The sequence below is a fragment of the Bos javanicus genome, chromosome 5, assembly GCF_032452875.1.
Source record: "Bos javanicus breed banteng chromosome 5, ARS-OSU_banteng_1.0, whole genome shotgun sequence".
Taxonomy (NCBI): domain Eukaryota; kingdom Metazoa; phylum Chordata; class Mammalia; order Artiodactyla; family Bovidae; genus Bos; species Bos javanicus.
The window spans coordinates 83794302-83818020 of record NC_083872.1 but is presented as its reverse complement, the minus strand read 5'-3'; the positions used below and the strand labels follow the sequence as shown (position 1 = coordinate 83818020).

General features: G+C 36.6%; 1 protein-coding gene across 2 annotated transcripts in view; it reads right to left on the bottom strand.

Annotated features, from left to right (window-relative positions):
• ITPR2 (inositol 1,4,5-trisphosphate receptor type 2) overlaps positions 1-23719 on the bottom strand; it is a 588791-nt gene that overhangs the window by 277828 nt on the left and 287244 nt on the right. For both annotated transcript variants that reach the window (XM_061417573.1, XM_061417572.1), the window contains exons 33-34: positions 18035-18163; positions 16053-16173 (exon numbers count right to left, since the gene is read on the bottom strand). In XM_061417573.1, the coding sequence (XP_061273557.1) occupies positions 16053-16173; positions 18035-18163 (250 nt within the window). The remainder of the gene's footprint in view (positions 1-16052; positions 16174-18034; positions 18164-23719) is intronic.

The window sequence follows — 23719 nt, the reverse complement described above, 5'->3', positions numbered from 1 at the left end:
TAAATAAAATAACTATGCATAAAAATGAGTCCAAGGGAAACTAAAACAGAGAGAAAATGAAATAGGGAGGGTCACCCAGGAAGTCAAATATCTAATAAATGTAAGCTCCAGAAAGAAACATCCGAGACAATGGAAGAGAAAAAATAATTAAGAAAATATAGAAGACAATTAATTACTTTGAGTTGAAAAAAAATGCAAGTCTTAACTGAAACGGTCTACTGTGTGTGTTAAATAGGATTAAATAAGCATATTGTTCATATCCTAATCAACATGTATAATGCTATTATCGGTTGAATTGTGTCTGCCAGAAAATATGTGTTGAAGTGCTAATCCCAAGTACTTGGAAAGGTGACCATACTGGGAAATAGGGTCTTTGCAGATGGAATCAAGTTAAGTTGACGCCCGATAAGGGTGGGCTTGTGTCCTCATAAGAAGGGGAGAAGGAAAACAGAGCTAGACACCATGTGAAGACGGAGGGAGACTAGATTTATGCATTTCCAAGCCAGGAACACCAAGGGCTACCAGCTGGACCACAGGCTATGAGAAGGGCATGAAAAGATCCTTCCCTAAAGTCTTCAGAGAGAGTATGGCACTGCTGACACCTTGATTTCTGCCTTTTACCCAGCACTGGGAGACAATACATTTCTGTTGTTTTAAGGCTCCTCGGTGTGGTCATTTATTTGGCTCCCCTATGAAATCACTGTAAATGCCAATAGCAGAAAGAAAACTGCAAGAATTTTCAGAGAGAAAAGAGGGTTTCTACAGAAATTCAGACTGGCATCAGACTTTTCATCATCAATACTGGATGCTAGAAGTCAGTAGAATAATATTTTTATAGACAGACTGCTGAGCAAACCAATTAGTAGCTGCCACTGGGAAAAGGGAAGTGGGGAAAGGCAGGGGGAGAGCAGAGGATTATATGTACATGCAGTTAAGAGGTACAAACGACTGTGTAGAAAACAAATAAGCTACAAGGCTATACTGTAAACACAAGGAATATAAGCCCATATTGTATGATGATCTAAATGGAGTCTAGTCTACAAGAATACTGAATCATTATGTTGTACACCTGAAACCAAAACAATATTGTAAATCAAATATATGTCAATTTTAAAAGTGATAAAGAGGCAAAAAAAGACCAATGGATAAAACCAGATTTTTTTAGGTGTTTATAAACCATCTAAACTAAAAATCAACAGTGATGCCTAAATAAAAACATTTCAGAACAAGCAAGGCTCATAAATTTTTCTATTCAGAAAAAAACTGATTTTTAAACATTATCAACCTATAAGAGATTTCATTGTATTTCAGAATAGAATACAATCATCACAAGTCATAACAATGCAAACCAGTCATCTATAAAGCAATCATTGGAACACAAAGTGGGAAAGAAAAGGTGAAAACTGAAGATGTGTTAATTTCCTGATTTTTCACAGTGTGAAGATAAAGACATTATTTAGACCTGTTATTCAAGGGATAGGGATAAAAAGATATTCTTTAAAGTTATAATGATAGTCACTAGAAGATTTCTTTAATTAATGGAAATAGGAGGGAAGGAATAAAAAGAAATGCGAGTGAGTGAGAATGAGAGGATCTGGCTTGCTTCATATAATGGAAGGAAAGTAACGGCAGTGGCAGTGCTGTTCCTGTTGGTGAAAATTCTGTGATGCTCAGAGATACTTAAAAACTTCTTTGAAAATATATAATTTTAGCTGCCAACACAAAAAGTTCCCAGTTTAGACAGGAGCTCGAGCTAAAGTTCTAAGGAAACAATAACAGCTCTAAGCCAACTCTAAATGATCAATTGTACCACTGTCCAAATTTCCCAAGTGAATATTTTCCTAATATTCCTTATAAATTTCCCTTTTCCACAGCATACAATGTCTCTGCTTCTGTCCATCACATACAGCAAAGCAAATGCACTCTAGTCCCATCTGAAGGACCAACAGCCTCAAAATGACCAAGCTGCACATATTTTTTAAATACTTAATTTTTACTTGACTGACTCACCCATAATGACTGCTTCACACATATGCTGGGTTTGCTCTAAACATTCAAAAGTCAAACAGAAGGCAATATTCCTTATATGTTATTTTCTAAGCAACAGAAAATAAGAAAAATGATAGAACTTAAAGTGTTAGTTGCTCAGTCGTGTCTTGACTCTTTGCAAGCCCATGGACTGTAGCCTGCCAGGCTCCTGTGTCCATGGTTAATACATGCTTTTGAACTGCTGTGCTGGAAAAGACTCTTGAGAGCCCCTCGGGCAGCAAGGAGATCAAACCAGTCAATCCTAAAGAAAATCAACCCTGAATATTCATTGGAAGGACTGATGCTGAAGCTTTAACACTTTTGCCACCTGATGTGAAGAGTCACCTCACTGGAAAAAGACTCTGATGCTGGGAAAAATTGAGGGCAGGAGGAAAAAGAGGCGACAGAGGATGAGATGGTTGGATGGCCTCACTGACTCAATGGGCACTAGTTTGCACAAACTCCGGGAGATAATGAAGGACAGGGAAGCCTGGCGTGCTGCAGTTGGGGACACAAAGAGTCAGACGCAACTTAGCAGCTGAACAGAAACAACATAAAACTTAAAATTGCTCAAAACATATTGCAACCCAGTTTTCACAATTGTTTAAACAAAGGGGATAGATTTACCTCCCCTTTAGTAACCAGATATGTTAGATACAACTGACCGTCAAGTGAGTGTGTGCTGCTATGAATACAACTTACACGAAGATGTACCTAAGAAGTATTTTTCTAATGACACCAGTGAAGATGTAATCCAACGGTATGTGAGTGCATGCTACATTGGTTCAGTCGTGTCTGACTCTTTGCAACCCTATGGACTGTAGCCCGCCAGGCTCCTCTGTTCATGGGATTCTCCAGGTAAGAATCCTGGAGTGGGTTGCTGTGCCCTCGTTCAGGATATCTTCCCAATCCAGGGATCGAACCCGCATCTCTTCCGTCTCCTGCACTGGCAGGCAGGTTCTTTACCACCAGTGCCACCCCAGCATATGAAGCCCCCGTATCAGTGTGGTCAAGAAAATCTCATCCCTACCCCTCCTCATACATCCCATGAGCTGCTACCACTATTCCACTATGGCCAGCAGCAAGGAGACACCACTGTCCCAAACTTTGTTGAAAGGGTGTTTCTGTCCCCCAAACTGAACCACTCTAGCTGGTTTTTTTTTAGTCTTCTGTCTTGGCACAAATTGCACAATATACATTAACTGGCTAAAATAAACCCTACTTTCTCATGCCCAGAGGTAAACTCTAGTCAAATGCTAAATCACAATTTCTAAGCAATAAAAGAAAATCAATTAAGCAACTGGGGAAAGGAGAATTTGAGTTAAAATAAGTGAGCTGTGTAGATAATGATAAAACTTTTTCAAGCAATTGTAAAATGTTAATACCTTTAAGACGTGGCCTGAAATAGATTCTCGGCACTGTCAAAATATTACAAAAGATTAAGTTGAAAGAAAAAGTGACAATGCTAATTTAGTTTTCTATATATAGTTTAACAATTAAAGCAGAAATTTGTGGCTAGGAAAAGAAAGGAATTAATTCATGATCTCACTTTACAAGAACATTAATAACTACAATAATATTTTTCTCATGTAACCAAAAATATGATCCACATTTAACTTCCATTTATTAAGGTAGAAAACATTCTGATATACATATCAGAATGTGAATTGAAATGTGAATTGAAATGTGAACTAGGATGTATTTTGGGGTTAATGGTTTCTACACCTCCTATCTTCAATCAGAGAAAACTAATGAATTACCAACAGCCAATCATTCTTTCAGCATGTGTCATTAACTCCAACTGTGCTTTAGTGGTCATATAAAAGTTTAAAGTATTTAAAAAATAAATGTTCCTATTTCACCCTAAGCTAGAATACAACTAAGATACTATCTCATTAAGGGTATTTTGTCAGAGAATAAGCATATGGAGTTCTTTAAAATCAAATAAGAGAGAAGATGGGTTGCTATTAACAATTTATCTTTTACAGTGTTCTGCCCAGAGATGGCTAGTTCTCTAAAATGCATTATCTTTATTTATAGGTATTGTGATTACCGGGCTAACTGACTAATTAGGCTTACAAATCCTGAAAATTCTCTAGATATGACAAAATTACTTTAAGATGTAATTGAAATCTATTTTTAATTATTATTCATTAAATATTGCATAGTCTGTGATATTTTTAAATTAGACCAAATTACTGGTGGCAAATGGCAAATGAAAATCTCTGAGAATACACGTATTACAGTGATAAGTACGACAGGAAAAAAAATGTTTAGATAGATAAATTGACAGGTTGGGGAAAAACACAACAGAAAGTGTAAGCATTTATTAATAACACTTGGTTTGTTGTCAAGCACCCCTGTACAGGCTCAGAAAAATAAGAATGGCTAGTGCACAAGAAAGATAAGTGAGCAGAGTGGTACCTTTTCTGAATCAGGTCAAAATATCCAGGATAAATCACCACTGAAACACTAGCATTCTTAAATATGAAGAACACTAAATACACAAATTGTATCTTTCCTGTTTGGTACTCAATCTACACTTAACTGACCCCTCAATTAAATAAAATTTTATTACAAGTATTGGAGCGGAGAAGACAATGGCAACCCACTCCAGTACTCTTGCCTGGAAAATCCCATGGACAGAGGAGCCTGGTAGGCTGCAGTCCATGGGGTAGCTAAGAGTCGGACACCACTGAGCGTCTTCACTTTCACTTTTCACTTTCATGCACTGGAGAAGGAAATGGCAAACCACTCTGGTGTTCTTGCCTGGAGAATCCCAGGGACAGAGGAGCCTGGTGGGCTGCCGTCTATAGGGTCGCACAGAGTCAGACACGACTGAGGCGACTTAGCAGCAGCAGCAGCAGCAACACTGGAGAGGATGTGGAGAAAAAGGAACCCTTGTGCACTATTGGTGGGCATATAAATTTGATGAAGGGGAAAACAGTGTGGAGGTTCCTCCACTAATTAAAAATAGAACTGCCACGATCCACATATTCTACTTTCAGGTATTTATCCAAAGAAAATGAAAACATTAACCCCCAAAGGTATATACACCCCTGTGTTCACCACAGCATTATTTACAACAGCCAAGAAATGGGAGCACCCAAAGTGTCTGTCAATGTATGATGCATGGATAAAGAAGATATCACACACACACACACACACAAACTGGAAACCATTCAACCATAAAAAAAGAAGGAAATCTTGCCATTTGGGACAGCATGGACGCATCTGGAGGTTACTGTGCTAAATGAAATAAATCAGAGAGAAACACAAATACCACACGATTTCACTTACATGTGGAAGCTAAAAAACAAAGCAAATGAACACACAAATCAAAACAAAACTCACAGATACAGAGAACAGCTCAGAGGAGAAGCAGCTTAGGAAGTGCGCGTAGAGTCAAGGCAGTCCAAACACATGCTGAAGGATGGAAACTATACTTATTGTGGTGATCACTTCATAGTGTGTAAAAATATCAAATTATTGTGTTCTAAGCCTGAAACTAGTGTACTGTTATATACCAATTTTACCTAAATGAAAAAAGAATATATAATTTTATGGGTTATGTAAGAACTAGTATTGGCACACACACCTGACTATTCATCTGGAAAAAATTAAGTTGATTTCACATCCTCTATCTTACAACTAAATATATTCCAGATAACTCAAAATTGTTAACAGCCACACCAAAAAACAAACAGACCAGGCAAACTAAAACCATGAACATTCTCAATGGGAATTAAAAACAACCTCTTAGGCTTATCAAGGCCATTCCGGAAGATGAAACAAAACCTAAAAAGCCTTCAAGAAAGTAATGTCTACATGCCCCCCAAAATTCAAATGACAAATGAAAAACTGAGAAAAAAAATATTGGCTACTTTCAGGCAAAGAGCTCATTTTTTTTTCAGGAAAAAAACAAACAAACAAAAAACTTAAAAAAGAGTAAATAAAAAGTGACAGTTCACAGAAAAGGAAATACCAGTGACTCAATCACATGGAAAGGTTTTTTTTTTTTCCCTTACTTGTAAGAAGAGAGACACAAATTAAATCTATATGGATACTTTTAGTTAAAAGATTTGCAAAGATCTAAGAATCCAAAGCACACCATATTATCAAGGAGGTAAATTATCTCCTGCATTGTTTGTGGCATATAAATTGAACAATCTCTACAGACTACAGTATCTGTCAAAAGTAGAATATCCAGAAATTCTACCCCTAGGTATTTATCTTATTCTTCCTCATGAGTAAAATGATTGGAAACAACATAAATAATAATGGGGTTAAATAAATTAGAATATAGGCACACAATAGGATATTATGCAGCCAATGACAAGAGTAGAATATTCATTCATTTGTATTCACTCAGGTATTTTATTCATATAATAAATATTCATCGATCTACCATGCTCTAGCCAGTGTCAGATTCTCGAACTTTGTAACAGATAAAGCACTTAGCTTTGTTTTTTACTGAAGTATGATTGCTTTACAATGTTGCATTAGTTTCTGCTGTACAAGGAAATAAATCAGCTATATGTAGACAGGTATCATCTCCCTCTCGCACCTCCCTCCTACTCTACCCCATCCCACTTGTCTAGTTTTATTCTGCTTTGTGATTCCTGTACATGTAACTTTTACCCTCAATGTATTAGAATTCACTGAGGTCAAGAAATATGGTTTCTCAGACTGCATATCCCTAAGAACTAGAGTAATGTTTTTCAGATAATGAGGGCTTATTAGCTTAATTAATAAATATGTGAAAAAGCTTATAAAATTTGTCCTAGCTTCTCCTTCAGATTTAATTTTTTAAGTAATAATGGAGTTTTAAAATTTCCATTATTACTTTAAAACCACAATTATAGAGATACATCATGTCAAATGCTTTATACAATCAGTCATAACATCTAGAGAGATGAAAACAGACACACTGATTTAAGAGAGACTGAATTTCTCTTCTCAAAGGGTTAATGTTTTATACACATTCAAATTTGGGGGGCACGACTGGCTTGAAGATTGATGTTCATTATTAAAACCATTTGTAAAAGATATTTTGCAAAATTTCCATTTGGAAAAACGATTATATTTTTAACAAAGTACCCAATATTAATGCCCTCAAATCATTTGAAGCTTATGAAACACATGGAACAAAATTCTTTTTTAAAAGAAATAAAATGGGAGTGATCCTTGGATGCTTTTTCTCAAAGTACTTCTAACATGTGCTATTGTATTTTATACAAATGAATAAATTGAAGAACAGTAACTGACTAATGAAATTAACATCCTGATCAATATTTTATACTTTAAAGGTATGATACAATGTTATTCACACTGATTTCTGATAGCAGAGCATCACAAATGCCTGCTAGTATGTAAGTCTAGAAGGGGTTCACACCTGCCTGTGTGACCAAACGAGCTATCTAACCTTGCTAACCTCAAGACCTCATCTTTAAAATGGGCCTACAGATTATGTCTACATCACAGGGTTTACCACACTGTCTAAAACTAATAACAAGGCTTCCCAGGTGGCTCAGTGGTAAAGAATCTGCCTGCCAAAGCAAGGAGCTGCAGGAGACGCAGGTTTGATCCCTGGATTGGGAAGATCCCCTGGGGAAAGAAATGGCAACCCACTCCAGTATTCTTGCTTGGGAAATCTCATGGACAGAGGAGCCTGGTGGATTACAGTTCATGGGGTCACAAAGAGTCAGACACAACTGAGTTACTGATCATATACATATGCAATAACACTAATCAATGCTCCCCACTCCCAGTAAGGTAAGTTCTGACCTAGTAAATGCTTTTGCTGTTTTTACTACCTTTTATATCTAATGTATAAATATGAAAGAGAATGAAATATTTTTGATGATATATGAGTTCAGCCAACATACTTGAGAGCACTTTACAAATGACAAAAAGTTATGTAAATATAACTAGAATAGACAATATAATAATTATCTGCATTTATAAGAATGTGTTTACCAGTTTGTAAATGCACTGAAATTTTGCTTTAAAAAAATTAGGTATTCTCTTTGACATTGTAACATTTTTCTTAAATACATATATTCTTTGTTTTCTTTAATATAAATTCATATATATTTCAATTGTAATAAATGCCACCTTAAAGAGGTGTTGAAACACAAAAATGACTTTGCACCTGAGCTATAACACGTTAGACAGATCCCTGCCTGGCGAGCCAAACTGCCATAGTCCTAGTTTATATGTTGAGGTTTCCTAAGAAAGGACTCTGGAGCAATCTGGTACAGCATCAACTTCATACTCAGAGAAACTTGGATTTCAAATCCAGCTCTACTTATGAATCAGGTAAGTTATTTAACCTTTCTATGCCTAAAGTTCACCATCTGCAAAAATATCTAGCTCATGGATTACTGTCAGTCAACAACATTCAAAAACCAGCTATGTCAGAACCAGGCACGTTTAAGCAGAAGCAATCAGTGAATAAAGCAAAATCCCTGATGTTGTAGTTTATATTCTAAAGGGAGAAGCAGACAACAAAGAGGTAAACAAACAAACAAGGTGCTTCCAAACAGTGGTAAGGGCTAAGACGAAAATGAAACAGCAAGACAGGACGAGGGGTAGGAAGAAGCTGGAAAACTACATATGGAAAACTATATCTGGAACACTTCACTGAGCATTTAACGTTTGGACATGTCATCATATGGGAGAGAAGGATTCAAATAACGGGAATAGTACACGCAAAAGCCCTGGGATGAGAAAAAGGTTTACAGATGAGAAACGGAATGTAGGCCAGTGTGGGTGGATCAGAGACGGGGGTAGGGAAATGAGGGAAAGTAGTAGTACATGGAACTCAAATGATGAAGGTCTTTCTAGGTCATGACAAGGAACAGGAACTTTTAGTGCAATGGAAAGTTTTACATAAATGACTGATATGACTTGATTTACATTTTAAGATCACTATAACACTATATAGAGAATGGGTTGTAGTGAGACTCGGGTAGAGGTAGGGTATTTAGTAATGAGACTCTTCTGTAATCCATGTCATATCATGGTGCATTTGACAAGAGTGTCTGACAAGAGAACAAAAAAACTGATGGATTTTGGAAGTGGAACCAATAGAACCTGCTACTGTATTTAACAGAAGTGACAAAAGGGAAGAGTCACATGTGACTCCTAAGGTTTTAAAAATGTACTAACTGTAAATAGTTATTCTTTGAAGTGGGACAAAAATCTGCCTCTTAGGGAGTTTCCTGGCAGTCCAATGGTAAGGACTTGGTGCTTCCAATGGTTAGGACTTGGTGCTCCCACTGCCAAGGTTCAATCCCTGGTCAGGGAACTGAGATCCCATAAGTTGTGTGGCATGATCAAAAAAAAAGAAAAAAAATTTTTTTAAATCTGCTTCTTGCAGTTGCCATATATTAATTATAATCTATTCCTGGGAACCTGTAAACAAAATCCATTCACACCTTCAAGTGTTGCAAGATAAGACTTCTTTTTTATTTGCCTAAATATTTCAAATGTTTTCAAACACTGTTAGGAGAAGCACACTGACTGAAACCACCCATCCAGGCCAGGCACCATAGTAACCATTTGCATGCGTTGTTTTACAACAGGAGGTCCTGGTAAGGAACATGGAACTAAAAAGCCACCACCAACCGGAAGAGTTTGGGAAAGGTCAAAAGGAGACACCGCCTGTGCAACCACCTCCCAGCATCCTTCTCACTGGCATCCTTCTTGGCTGAACAAGGTGTGCACCACCAGGAAGGACTCTGAGTCAGAATGATTGGCTGAAGACAACCTGGAAACTAACCCCATCACCATAAAACTGCGAGCCACGAGCCACATGGCTGAGCAGTTCTTCTGGTTTCCCTTACCCTACTGCTCTCCATCTGGGCGCCCTTTCCCAATAAAATCTCTTGCTTTGTCAGCACATTTGTCTCCTCGGACAATTCATTTCAAGTGTTAGACAAGAGCCCAGTTTCGGGCCCAGAAAGGGGTCTCCCTTCCTGCAACATCATTACATAAGTAAGGGAAGTTTAGATCCCTTTACTACCACAGATGCTTACTTCTGAATGCTTTCATTTTGATGATGTGTTTTTCCATGAAGCATATCCACCAACAAACAAAAAAAAAGATGCGGTCGACCCAGCACTCATTGGAAAAGACCCTGATGCTGGGAAAGATTGAAGGCAGGAGGAGAAGAGAATGAAAGAGGATGAGATGGTTGGATGGCATCATCAACTCAACGGACGTGAGTTTGAGGAAGCTCCGGGAGACAATGAAGGACAGGGAAGCCTGGCATGCTGTAGTCCACGGGCTTGCACTGAGTTGGACATGACTTGGTGACTGAACAACAAAAACCCATCACAAAGCAGAATTTGCTTTTTACTTTTTCATCTTAGACAATAGCTTTTATTAATGTATTTTTCACAGACATTTCATAGTTGTTGTCCCTCAAAATCTAGTAGATTAATACTTAGCGATGGTGTAAGCTAGGATAAAGTTAAGACTGTAAGAAAAGTATAAATGGTCAAATGGGGATGAGTTCAGATCCGGACCTGTAAGTCAGAAATGGCTTTAATGGAGGAATTTGAACAATAAAAATTTTCAAGTAATGGAAAAGATACTGACAACTGGCAATGGTGGAAACTGGAGAGAAAAAGAGACTTATTATGTGAGAAATATCTGGGGCAGGATATCCAGTTCTCTGTGTGGGGGTGAGAAGCAGTAAGCAACAAGTCAAAAGAGGAGGCAGGGCTGTGCTGGCAAGGCCGCAAATGTGCAATGAGGAATCCATCCTAGTTTATTGGACAAAGGGATGCTGCTGAAGGCTGAGAATTTTGTTGTTGACATTTTTAAAACAACAGAATTTCACATCAAGATTATTCTGGTAGCATATTTTTTTAAGCAAGGAAAGAACACAGAATGCCTATATGGTCCAGAAAGGATGCAAAGAGGGGTCAAACTAGGCCATTATGGAGTCGGAGAAGGGGACAAATGCAGACAGACAGTTTCCTAACTGTTCAGTTGGAAACAACAAATGAGGAAGTGGAAGGAAATATGCTCGCCATTTGCAGTGCCGTGGATGAACCTAGAAATTATCATACTAAGTGAAGTGAGTCAGACAGGGAAAGACAAATATCATATGATATCACTTATATGTGAAATTCTAGAAAATGATGTAAATGAACTTCTTAACAAAACAGAAACAGACTCACAGACACAGAAAAAAAAAAATAATGGTTCTCCCAACAGATCACAGAAGAAATCAAAAAGGAAATCAAAATACGCATAGAAACAAATGAAAACAACCCAAAACCTACGGGATTCAATTCAGTAAAAGCAGTGGTAAGAGGAAGGATCACAGCAATACAAGCTTACCTCAAGAAACAAGAAAAACATCAAATAACCTAACTTTACACCTAAAGCAACTAGAATAAGAAGAAATTAAGAATCCCAAAGTTAGTAGAAGGAAATAAATCATAAAAATCAGAGCAGAAATAAATGGAAAAGAAACAAAGGAGACTACAGCAAAATCAACAGAACTAAATGCTGGTTCTTTGAGAAGATTATAAAATAGGCAAACCATTAGCCAGATTCATCATGAAAAAAGGGAGAAGAATCAAATCAATAAAATGAGAAATGAAAATGGAGAAATCATGACAACACGGAAATACAAAGGATCATGAGACTATGAGCAACTATACGCAATAAAATGGACAACTTGGAAGAAATGAACGAATTCTTAGAAAAATACAACCTTCCAAAACCGAACCAGGAAGAAATAGAAAATCTTAACAGACCCATCACAAGCATGGAAATCGAAACTGTAATCAAAAATCTTCCAACAAACAAAAGTCTAGGACCAGATGGATTCACAGGTGAATTCTACCAAAAATTTAGAGAAGAGCTAACACCTATCCTACTCAAACTCTTTCAAAAAACTGCAGAGGAAAGTAAACTCCCAAACTCATTCTATGAGGCCACCATCACCCTAATATCAAAACCAGACAAACATGCCACAAAAAAAGAAAACTGCAGGTCAGTTATCACTGATGAACATAGATGTAAAAATCCTCAACAAAATTCTAGCAAACAGAATCCAACAACATATTAAAAAGATCATACATCATGACCAAGTGGGCTTTATCCCAGGGATGCAAGGAGAACAGACTTCTGGACTCTGTGGGAGAAGCTGAGGGTGGGATGATTTGAGAGAATAGCACTGAAACATGTATATTACTATATGTGAAACAGATGACCAGTCTAACTTCGAAGCATGAAACAGGGCACTCAAAGCTGGTGCACTGGGACAACCCAGAGGGATGGGATGTGGGGGTGGGGGCGGAGGGGAGGTTCGGGACGAGGGGACACATATACACCCATGGCTGATTCATGTCAATGTATGGCAAAAGCCACTACAATATCGTAAAGTAATCAGCCTCCAATTAAAACAAATAAATTTTTAAAAATAAATAAAGATAATATATTTTTTAAAAAAGAAAACTAATGGTCATAAAGGAGAAAAGTGGCAGGGGCAGGGGGAGTGATAAACTAGGGAGTTTGGGATTAACATATACACACTACTGCACAAAAAACCTTAATAGATAACCAAAGATTCTACTATATAGCACAAGGAACTGTATTCAATAAATTGCAATAACCTATAATGGAAAAGAACCTGAAAAAGTGTGTCTGTGTGTGTGCGTGCACAACCGAACCACTTGGCTGGGCACCTGAAACACTGCAAATCAAGTATATTTCAATTTTTAAAAAAAACATGCTTTCACACAAAGATAAAACTGAGATTTTATACCAAAGCATCCTTCCAAACCTACTTTGATTATTGACTTAAGATATTTTTTGGACTTCCTTTCACATGTGTCTCTATAGCATACAAAAAGAGACTAAAATTTCCTGTTAAATCATAAAGAGTAAAGGAAATGGTAGAAAAAGAAGTCCTGTAACATAGAAATAAATTCTATTCTTAAACTGTAGAGTTTAAGTGACTGTTTTAAACTTCCAAAGTTGTGCCACCCTGCTCTGCAGGAACTGGCCTGACTACATGGGGAACAACACTAGAATTGCAACTCAGATGGAAAATACAGCATGGCATCTCACTTGTGGCTCAGAGCTCTTCATCTCTCAATTTGTAAGTAGTATGAACAGCATACCCTCCATGCCCCATGTTTTCCCCCATTGTATTTGCTGAATATCAATGCTTAGGGAAGAAGAGGAGGAGACAAAAAGGAAGTGAAAAAAAAGGGGGGGAGGAGAAAGAGGAAAGGGGAGAGAAGAAGCAGGAAGATGAGGAGGAAAAAGGGAGACTGCCTTAAAATGTAAAATACAGAAATATACCCAGCAAAGACAATGCAAAAAAAAATTCCTTTGTAAAAACAAATCATCATATTTCTTTGCCTTTCCTTTAGATTATCTTTTGATGGTTAGCATATTTCCCAGCTGACTGGGTCAAAATGAAAATGCTTTTAATATTGTTTTATTACAATTTGAGATCTATTATTAAAAACTCACAAGTTACAGGAAAGCATGGACAATAGAACCATTCTACCCCCAAGCAATAACCTGTGTTAATACTTTATTTATATCCTGCTGGACCCTTTGCCCTGTGCATCTTTTCAAAACAAAATTTAGGTTCTCTTTTGTGTTCTTTACTTTTGACAGTACGTAGGATAGCCTGGGCTTCACTGTGGCTCAGATGGTAAAGGATCGCCTACATTGCAAGAGACCTGGGTTTGATCCCTGAATCAGGAAGATCCTCTGGAGAAGGGAACGGCAACCCACTCCAGTATTCTTGCCTGGAGAATTCCAGGGACAGAGGAGCCTGGCGAGCTATAGTCCATGGGGTCACAAAGAGTCAGACATGACTGATAGACTAACCCTTTCACTTTCATGATGGCCTCTTCCTTTTCTTCTGGAACAATTCTGTCCTAGGCCTTCCCTTGTGGCTCAGCTGGTAAAGAATCTGCCTGCAATGTGGGAGACCTGGGTTCAGTCCCTGGGTTGGGAAGATCCCCTAGAGAAGGGAAAGGCTATCCACTCCAGTATCCGGGCCTGGAAAATTCCTTGGACTGTACAGTCCATGGGCTGCAAAGAGTCAGACACGACTGAGCTATTTTCACACACATTCTATCTTAAAACCAGGAGGGGGAGCAGAGCAAAGTCAAGTGCCAATGCTGGGCAAGGAGGCATTAGGGGCTGAGGTGGTCCAGAGTGTTCGAACCCAGAAAGGAGTGGGAGGCATGTGCCTTGGAGGCACGCTGGAACGGAGAATCAGACTTAGGTAAGGAAGCTGTCCACACTGGTGGACAGCCTGGCACAGTGACAAATGTGATAAGGGTATCCGTGCTAACGAGCGACCCAGCACAGAGTCAGAGGCCATGGGCAAGACAGCAATAGCCTGATGGGGGCTGTGGCAACCAGTGGGATGTGAGGAGGAAGCTTCCACAAGAAGGAGGCAGAGGCTAAGCTGTCAGAGGACACAGCCTTGTGGGGTGTGGCCCTGCAGAGGGTGTCTAGGCCCAAGCAGAGCGGGTAGAGAGTGTATGCAAAGGAGTCCCATTTGAAAGCAGTAAAATTATAAACTGTGGAGAACTGGCATCCTTACAAGTTGAATTTTATAATCCCCAAATAGTAGTTTTTATTAAATCTTATAAATTTAACATAATTTAAATAAATCCATTGATTAAATTTAAATAAAATCCATTTGCTAAATTAAAAATTAAGTTAAAATCATTTATTAAAAATTCAAACAAATCATTTTTAAAAATCTTTTATAGCCCTCAAAATAGCAATATAATTTTACTCTCATGTTTCTTATTTTGCCTAAAATATTATTTTTATTGTGGTGACATATTTTTTCAAATGTATTCTCTCTTTGGGATATACAGAAGATCTACCAAGTTTAACACTTATTAACAATTTACAATCACCTAGATGAACTCTATTCATCTCTTATTTCTAATAATTTTCAATTGATCCTCTTAGGTTATAAATCCTTTGAATGTATTCAAATAAAATTGGGCCATCATTACATTTTGTCAATATTAAATTACTTAAACCAAATTGCACATGGGGAGAAGAGACTAAAATACTTCAAGTGGCCATTAATTAGTTAAACCATTTATTCATTTATCAATATTTACTGAGCACATACTATAACCCTGGCCAAGTTAACTGATCTAGATAATTCTGCTTCCCCAGCTGTAAAATGTAAATAAGCCATGAGCCTATTTAAGGATTAAATGAGATAATACATGTAAATTGCTTAGCATGGCAAATGGTGTATGCTGAAATATGTCAGCAGTGATGATGATCAGAATAATGAAACACACTATAAGCTGCCCTTTCCAATGCCTGCAATGCCTGCAGAACCACCATTAGCTGAGAAGAATGATTCAGCTCCTGTTTGTTTTCTGAAGTCCAGTCCAGTCTATATTTCTTTTCCCTCCTCCTTTCTGCCATCTAGAACAGTCCAAATTTACTTCAAAAAAAAAAAAAAAGGAGAGAACTCTAAAAAATACTGTCTAGAATGCACTAACCTTCCCTTAAGTGTTATTCTTTGGAATTCCATTTTATCTGTAATTTCTGAAGCCTCCTATAGATAATAGAGGCTCAAATAAATATGGATAGATTTCACACAAAATTAGCAAACTAAAAACCCCTCAAGAGGTCCTACTACAAATATTAATATATTAGGCTACTTAACAGACAGTTCCATAATAAAATCTCAGATAACAAAAACAAACTCATTTGTGTAATATTCTACTGAGCTATATTAAAGCACTATATAAAATATTAATTTAAGGTTAGAAATATAATTTAAAAATAAGTATTTTAAAATATTTAAAATGAAGAAATTTAATAATTATAATCTCCTCCCTAAAAGGATGCGATGTTCAGAATCGTTTGCTCATCTCTGTTCTTCACCTTTATAGAAGTCACACAAGCTACTTTATACTGCCTTTTAGACAAAAGCCTGATTTCTTTTACATAATGTGAAGTAAGTAAAATCTGACACTCCAACTTACCCACTTCAGCCAAAGTTCTGATACAGGACTCCACTGAGGCTTTCTGGGCTGGATTTGGCCAGGTGCAATTATAAATTCTGAAGGCAGACTGGAGCAGCTGAATAAAAACTGGCTGATGTGTCTGAAAACACAAAGAGGCAAACAGGTCATCAGACCATTAACCCTCCTGATGCGATATCTACTCATTATGAAAACAGGTCCATCAAAATAAAATACAATCTTGTCTTTTAAGTTTCAGTGCTATTTAATGAACATCTCATTCAGCAGATATTTATTATGTACTCATTTCATGACAAGAACCACATTAGACACTATAGAAAATTCATTATTTTACCTATATTCTTAATCTGGAAAATATGACATTTCTTGAAGCCAATGATATGAATTTAAGTATACTTTTATAATTTCTGGGTTTATTTCCAAGTATAAACAGAACATGGATTAGAAAATGGCAACCCATGCCAGTATTCTTGCCTGGAAAATTACATGGACAGAGTAGCCTATTTGGCACAGTTCATGGGGTCACAGAGAGTCAGACACGACTGAGCAACCAAGCATGCATAAATAGAACAGGTGCTTTGGGTTTATTTGTTTGTTTTATTGATTGTATGTTTAAGTTTCATATGATGAGCAAGTAGAGGAGACAGCAATTTTGACATACAAAAACAATTTTACATGATTTTAACAGTCCAAAAGTTTTCTCTAAAAAGGTGTAACTGAAATAGCATTTTTATAAGAGCAATATACAATCACTGTAGAATATTTGGTAACCAAACAAATGAAAATCACCAATAATCCTAACAAGTAAAGATAATCAGTATCAACATTTTTTTTTGTAGTGTTATTTTTATTTTATTTTTTAAATTTTATTTTATTTTTAATATTTACATAATTGTATTAGTTTTGCCAAATATCAAAATGAATCCGCCACAGGTATACATGTGTTCCCCATCCTGAACCCTCCTCCCTCCTCCCTCCCCATACCATCCCTCTGGGTCGTCCCAGTGCACATGTAAAATATCATGTATGAAACGAGTTGCCAGTCCAGGTTCAATGCACGATACTGGATGCTTGGGGCTAGTATCAAGATTTTTACAGTAATTACTTACTGAGTTTTTCTATGTATATATGCACATATATTCTTTACACACACAAACCTGGAGGATACTATAATGCAATTTTGTGGCCTATTTCACTTTATACTGCTTTGTGATTATTTTCCTTAGTCATCAATTTTTCTTTTAAACCCTGACTTTTAATTGCGATATAATAAGCCATCTATAGATATACCACAATATATTTAGCTAATCTCCTGCTTGAGGACATTTGAGGTTGACATCAAATTTTAAGTATTTATAAACGAAAGTGAAAGTGTTAGTCACTCAGTCGTGTCATGGACTGTACGCCACCAGGCTCCTCCGTCCATGAAATTCTCCAGACAAGAATAACGGAGTGGGTTGCTATTTCCTTTTCCAGGGAATTTTCCCAAACCATAGATGGAACCCAGGTCTCCCACACTGCAGGCATTTTCTTTTCCATCTGAGCCACCAAAGTAGTTAATTTCCTGCTTGTGAACATTTAAAGTTGACATCAATTTTTAAGTATTATAAATACTTCAGGGCAAATCTTAGTATATAAATCCATGCTAATTCTTTCAGGATTTACTAAATTGGAATTATTGAGTCAAAATGTCTACCCATTTAAGGAATCATACCAGTTATTTTGACACATGGTAAAGAGTCAATCAACAGTTGTGAAAGTTCCTATTTTGCTTAGAGCAAAAAGAATTCAGCTTGAAGTTTCATTTATTGAAAATAAAGATTGGGAAACTCAGAAAGGGGTATAACAGTGAATACTATGAAAGAAGACTGATCTTTAGAAGGGTAGAAAAGGACTTTATGGCCATATTAAATTTTTTTTCACTCTAATAAGGTACAGAAATTCTGTGTGATAGGATGCTTTTTACTTTTTGGTAATGTTACCTGGAGGCTGGTACTGTTGTCTGAAAAGGGTGAATTAAAGAAGCCGCTCACAATGTTCATTATTGACTCAGTAACACACTTCTCCAAAAAGGTGTCTGCATGCTTCCTGTCTGTGGTTGCGTTGCAAACCTGGAAAGAGAAGCCAAACAACTCAGTGTGTTCTTTATAACTCAATATTGGAACCTTCAAAAAATTGTCCTGAAATGGTAATTGATAATATTTCTTCTGCTTTTGAAAGTTGCTTTGAATAAAAATATTCCTGCCTAAATCCATTCCAAGTTTATCATCAGTAGTAGCTTCGCCTTTAAGTTTGGTTGTTATTTCACAGACCACCGCCCCTTCTTCCTGATCTGCTTCTCTTTCCTCCTGCACACAGCCTTCTCCCTCCATCCTCAAGCCTGACTTGCTGGAAAATACTTTTCCACTTGATGTGAGGAAAATAAAGAGGAAACAGCCATTATAAGTACAAGAAAGTGGTGAAGGTGATTACTGATGGCTCACATCTCTATACATTTTCACCTCTAATAACTGGCCCATATGGGAGGATGCGAACACAGAAAATACCTGGAGAGGAAAACAGAAACATAAGAAAAAGTCAAACCCTTGCCAGCAATTTTGACTTGTTCGTCCACAGATTATCTGGTAAACTCAGAGGATCTGTGCTCGTGCCTTCTTCTCCGAATCGGCTAAGCGACAAGAGACGATTCTAAAGCAAAGGGAATATCAACAAAGACTGCGGGCTCTGACCTTCATGTGGGAGTAAATGAGGCCAAAGTTGGTTATCCTGCTAAACAAACTGTAAATTTCCAAGCATGTCAGAGTAGACAAATTGCAAAAGCTAAGATACACAATTGAAACTAAATGAGTTGGGTGGTAGGAAAAAAAATGGAGTTAAAAAAATAAAAAGAAGTGAGCAAGGGAACATAGGCTGTGAGAAAAGACTCAAGGACTGGGCAGAGAGAACATTTAAATATTCACAAGATTACAATGGGTCAGTATGGTGGCCAGATGTTCCAGATGTTCTTAGACAGTTCCCAATTTTTACATAATTTATTTTTTCAATAAGGTGATTAATCAAAAGAGTAAGGAAATATAATTTAATCAGATAGTCCTTTAATACCCTACACACAAGTAAAATCACCAAAGAGAAAAACTCCCTTCTCAAACTGTGTGTCCCAGTGTTTTGGTTTGGAAAATAAGTCTTCACTAAAAGGAGAGAGAAGAAAGGGTACAGGGTTTGTTTTGCTACATCACTTTCCCTCCAGTCAGGGCATCTCACTTTTTTTCCATCTATTAAATGACACCTGCCTGACAGGGGTGTTAACAGAACTAAAAGGTTTTCAGTGCGTTCCCACGTAGCTTAGTGGTAAAGAAATCGCCTGCCAATGCAGGAGACACAAGAGACACGGGTTTGATCCCTAGGTTGGGAAGATCCCCTGGAGGAGGAAATGGCAACCTACTCCAGTATTCTTGCCTGAAGAATCCCATAGACGGAGGCGCCTGGTTGGCCACAGTCCATGGGGTCACAGAGTCGAACACAATCGAGCACACACACACAGTCTCATAGCTATGTAGGGAATGATGCAATTAATGGCAATAAATCATGCTGTTATATCATCTTTTAGTTATTGTTTTAGCACAAAATGCAATGCCTGATAAATACAAAATGATCAATAAATGTTTATGAAATGAATGACCAATTAATTTTTAAATGAAAGAATAATAGAGAATAAGAAAGGATTCATTTTACCTTAGGTTAACTAAGGCTTAGATTTTATTTGTGGAACATCTAACCTTGGATTAAAATTTAATGTGATCACTGAACTAATATAAAATTGATTTTCCCATGATGGATATAAAGTAGGATTTATTTCACTTAATATCTTTACAGCACTGGCTCTTATGGTGATTTTTTCTGATACACAGGATAAAAATACATTAAATCCGGGTAGGTGGTTAAAAATTCCACCATAACCAACCCACGGATGCTTCTTCCTCATCAAGGAAGAACAGCTGACATTTCACCAATTGAATGCGGGTATTTGGAGCTACCATAGAATCACATTGCATTATCTGCAGCTGAACATTTGCTAAAGAATCCCCCAGATTTGCTTTAGTCTGTGGACAAATGAAAGGAATCTACTTCTAGATGAAGGCTTTCCTCAAAATCCTGGTTGTGGAAATTCTAGGTTTACAACTGTGTGGAACCTATTTCTCAATTTATTTGGACAAGAAATTCACATAAATCATTCAAGACACTTTTTCTGCCACAGATGAATGCCAACTTTTTCACCTCCAGAGCCTGCATCTTACATTGTGATGTTAAGGGCGGGCAGTCTCTTTCCCATAAAGATTAGAAATAGCTCAAAAAAAAAAAAATCACATTAAATTAATTATATATATAATACATGTGTTTTTAAAGTTTCTGTTTGCAGACATTATTCATATACTATTATTTCCTATCAAATATTCCTATGTACCATCAATATCTAAACACTTATTTCAAAAGGTTATTGCATAGATTCCACTCTAACGCACCATTATGCTTTAATCTGTTTTTGGAGGAAGTTGAAGTGTGTTAATTGCTCAGTTGTGTCTGACTCTTTGCAACCCCATGTACTATTGCTTGCTAGGTTCCTGTGCCCATAGAATTCTCCAGGCAAGAATACTAGAGTGGGTAGACATTCCCGTCTCCAGGGGATCTTCCCAACCTAAGGATCAAACCCAGGCATCTTGCATTACAGGCATATCTTTACTGTCTGAGCCACCAGGGAAGCCCAATCGCAGTTTAAATGTCTCCCCAAATCTCTGGTATATATCGTTATTTTTTTAATATTTTAATTTAATTCTGTAAGAATGATTCTCGATTTGTAATGTGCTTTACACTGGGGAAAAAAATCCACCTTTGTTATCCTTTCCAAGAAAAAAATCCATCTTTTGAAATATCTGTCCTCATCTACTTTCAGATGAATTTTACCTTATATCAGTCAAGTTTCACGGACTATCACTTAGGGACATGAACTATTAAATTAAAACTAAGTATTAGACTAGGAATTAGAACAGTGAACCAAAAAAAGGAAAAGAAAAGTCTATACTCTATTAGAACTCTAATTCTAATCAAGAGATACACCATAAATAAATTAACAAACATATAAGTGGTAAAAATAGAGAAAACAAATAGGCTCCTGAGAAAAATAAAGAGCAAGTAGTACAGGAAATGCAGCAGGAGGAGTAGGTATAGGGAAGGATTACTATTTTATCTATTAATACATTGCTTGGAGAACTTCTTTGTATAAGGCCACATTTTAACAAAGAACTGAGGAAACAGCCATGGAAGTTTCTGGGGGAAGAGCAAATAAAAATCTGTCTCCACAGACAGACACACAGTAGGCACTTAAAACTGTTGGTTAAACAAATTGATATTAAGTGTAATTTCTAGATATAATTATTTCTGAAACTTCTCCTCTTTTATATATGATGTCCCTTCTCTCTTGTGCTCTAAAAGTGATTGATATCTTTCAAAGATGACAGACTGAGCTAAATAAGTTATCATATATATGCTGGAGCAGCCCTGTCCATAGGATTGTCTGCAATGATAGAAAACTATATCTGGCATGTTCAAGATAGTAACTAGGCATGTGCTTACTGAGCCCTTGAAATGGATTTTTTATTCTATTTTTTTAAGTTTTTATTGAATTTGTTACAATATTGCTTCTGTTTTATGTTTTTTGGCTTTTGGGCCACAAGGCAGGTGGAATCTTAACTCCCTAACCAGGGATCAAACCCACACCCCCTGTATTGGAAGGCTCAGTCCTGACCACTAGACTGCCAGGAAATTTTCTTTTATTCTATTTTATCTAGCTAAAATTAAAATTTAAATGTGGCAAATTATTAACCTATCAGATAGAGCAGCTCACACCAGTAACATACCTTTGATGATACAGACCAAGGAATACAAATCTTAAAGTCATTTTTTATTCCTCATAGGCAGTAAAAATGTTTTTATAAATATCTGAGGTAATATCTCATGTTTATTTTAACTTGCATTCTTTTATTTATGAGGCCAAAACTTTTTCAAACATTTGCTTTTTATACTTCCTTTTCATGTGAGTCATCTGTGCCTACACTCAATTGGCTTTCTTAGAATTTTAAATTCATTTATATTTGGCAAAACTAATACAATATTGTAAAGTTTAAAAATAAAATAAAATTTAAAAATAAAAATAAAAAAAGACAATATATATTGATGTTAAGATAGCAAATGTAGGAGCCCTGTAACAAAATAGAAAAATACAAAATGGAAAACAAAAACTATCCACAATCCTAAAATCCAGACAAAACCATGGTTAACATCTTGGAATCTTTTCTTCTAATCTTCTTGCTCTGCCCTATATATTTTACATAACTGAAATATTCCTGGGTAATCAGCTTTTTATTCTCCTTCTTATACTCATTACTCAATCATTAGCACTCTCATATCATTAAAAATCTTCAAAAAATAGTCACAGTGACACTATATCTTCAATCTTGCAGATATATCATAATTTGTTGAACCATTTCTCTATTAATTAAATATGTAAACTATTTCCTACTGTATTTTATTATGAAAGTATGTTGAACTTTCTTGACCATAAATCCTTGATATCATTGTTAATTATTTCCTGAGGACAGATTCTTGGAAGGTAAATTACTTGACACATTAAAAAGATATAAAGGCCTTTTTTTTAATGTACTACAAAAATGTGTTTTTAAAAGATAGCATAAATTTACTCTCATCAGCAAGATATGTGAACCAATATTTAGTATTATCCTTTTATCTTTTTATTTTTATACTTTGATAGTTATAAATTCGGAGAAGGCAATGGCAACCCACTCCTGTACTCTTGCCTGGAAAATCCCATGGGCGGAGGAGCCTGGTGGGCCTCAGTCCATGGGGTCGCGAAGAATCGGACATGACTGAGCGACTTCACCTTCACTTTTCACTTTCATACACTGGAGAAGGAAATGGCAACCCACTCCACTGTTCTTTCGTGGAGAATCCCAGGGACAGGGGAGCCTGGTGGGCTGCCGTCTATGGGGTCGCACAGAGTCGGACACGACTGAAGCGACTTAGCAGCAGCAGTTATAAACTAGATCTTATTTTCCTTTGTATTTTTTTAAAGTTATTAACAGTTGACTATTTTTTCAGGGATTTACTTGTATGTAACTGAGGAAATGCCTGGATTTGGCCCTTTTTATCATCAGATTGTTCGTATTTTTCTTATCAATACATATATATGTTTTCTGCGTAAAGATTATGAACCTTTTTTAATGTATGGTAACTTTTTCTATTTTTATGTTCTTTTATTTTTATGATGTTGAGATATATATATATATACATATGTTTTACATTTTCAAATAGGGAAATGCTTTTTTCATAGCTAATTTCATCTACTGCATTTATGCTTAGAAATAACACTCTCATCCAAAGACAGATAAATATACACCTACACATCCAACCATTTTCATCATTTTACATTTATCTATTGCAATTTATACAATTATATGATGTACGGAGAGGAACTAAGTTCATTTCATCCCAAATAGCCAGGTCTTCAAATGTCATTTTGATTTAGTTCAAATCAACAATTTTTATTCAATGCCCTTGTTTTATGCCAAGGACGTTCTGTGTACCTGGGATCTATC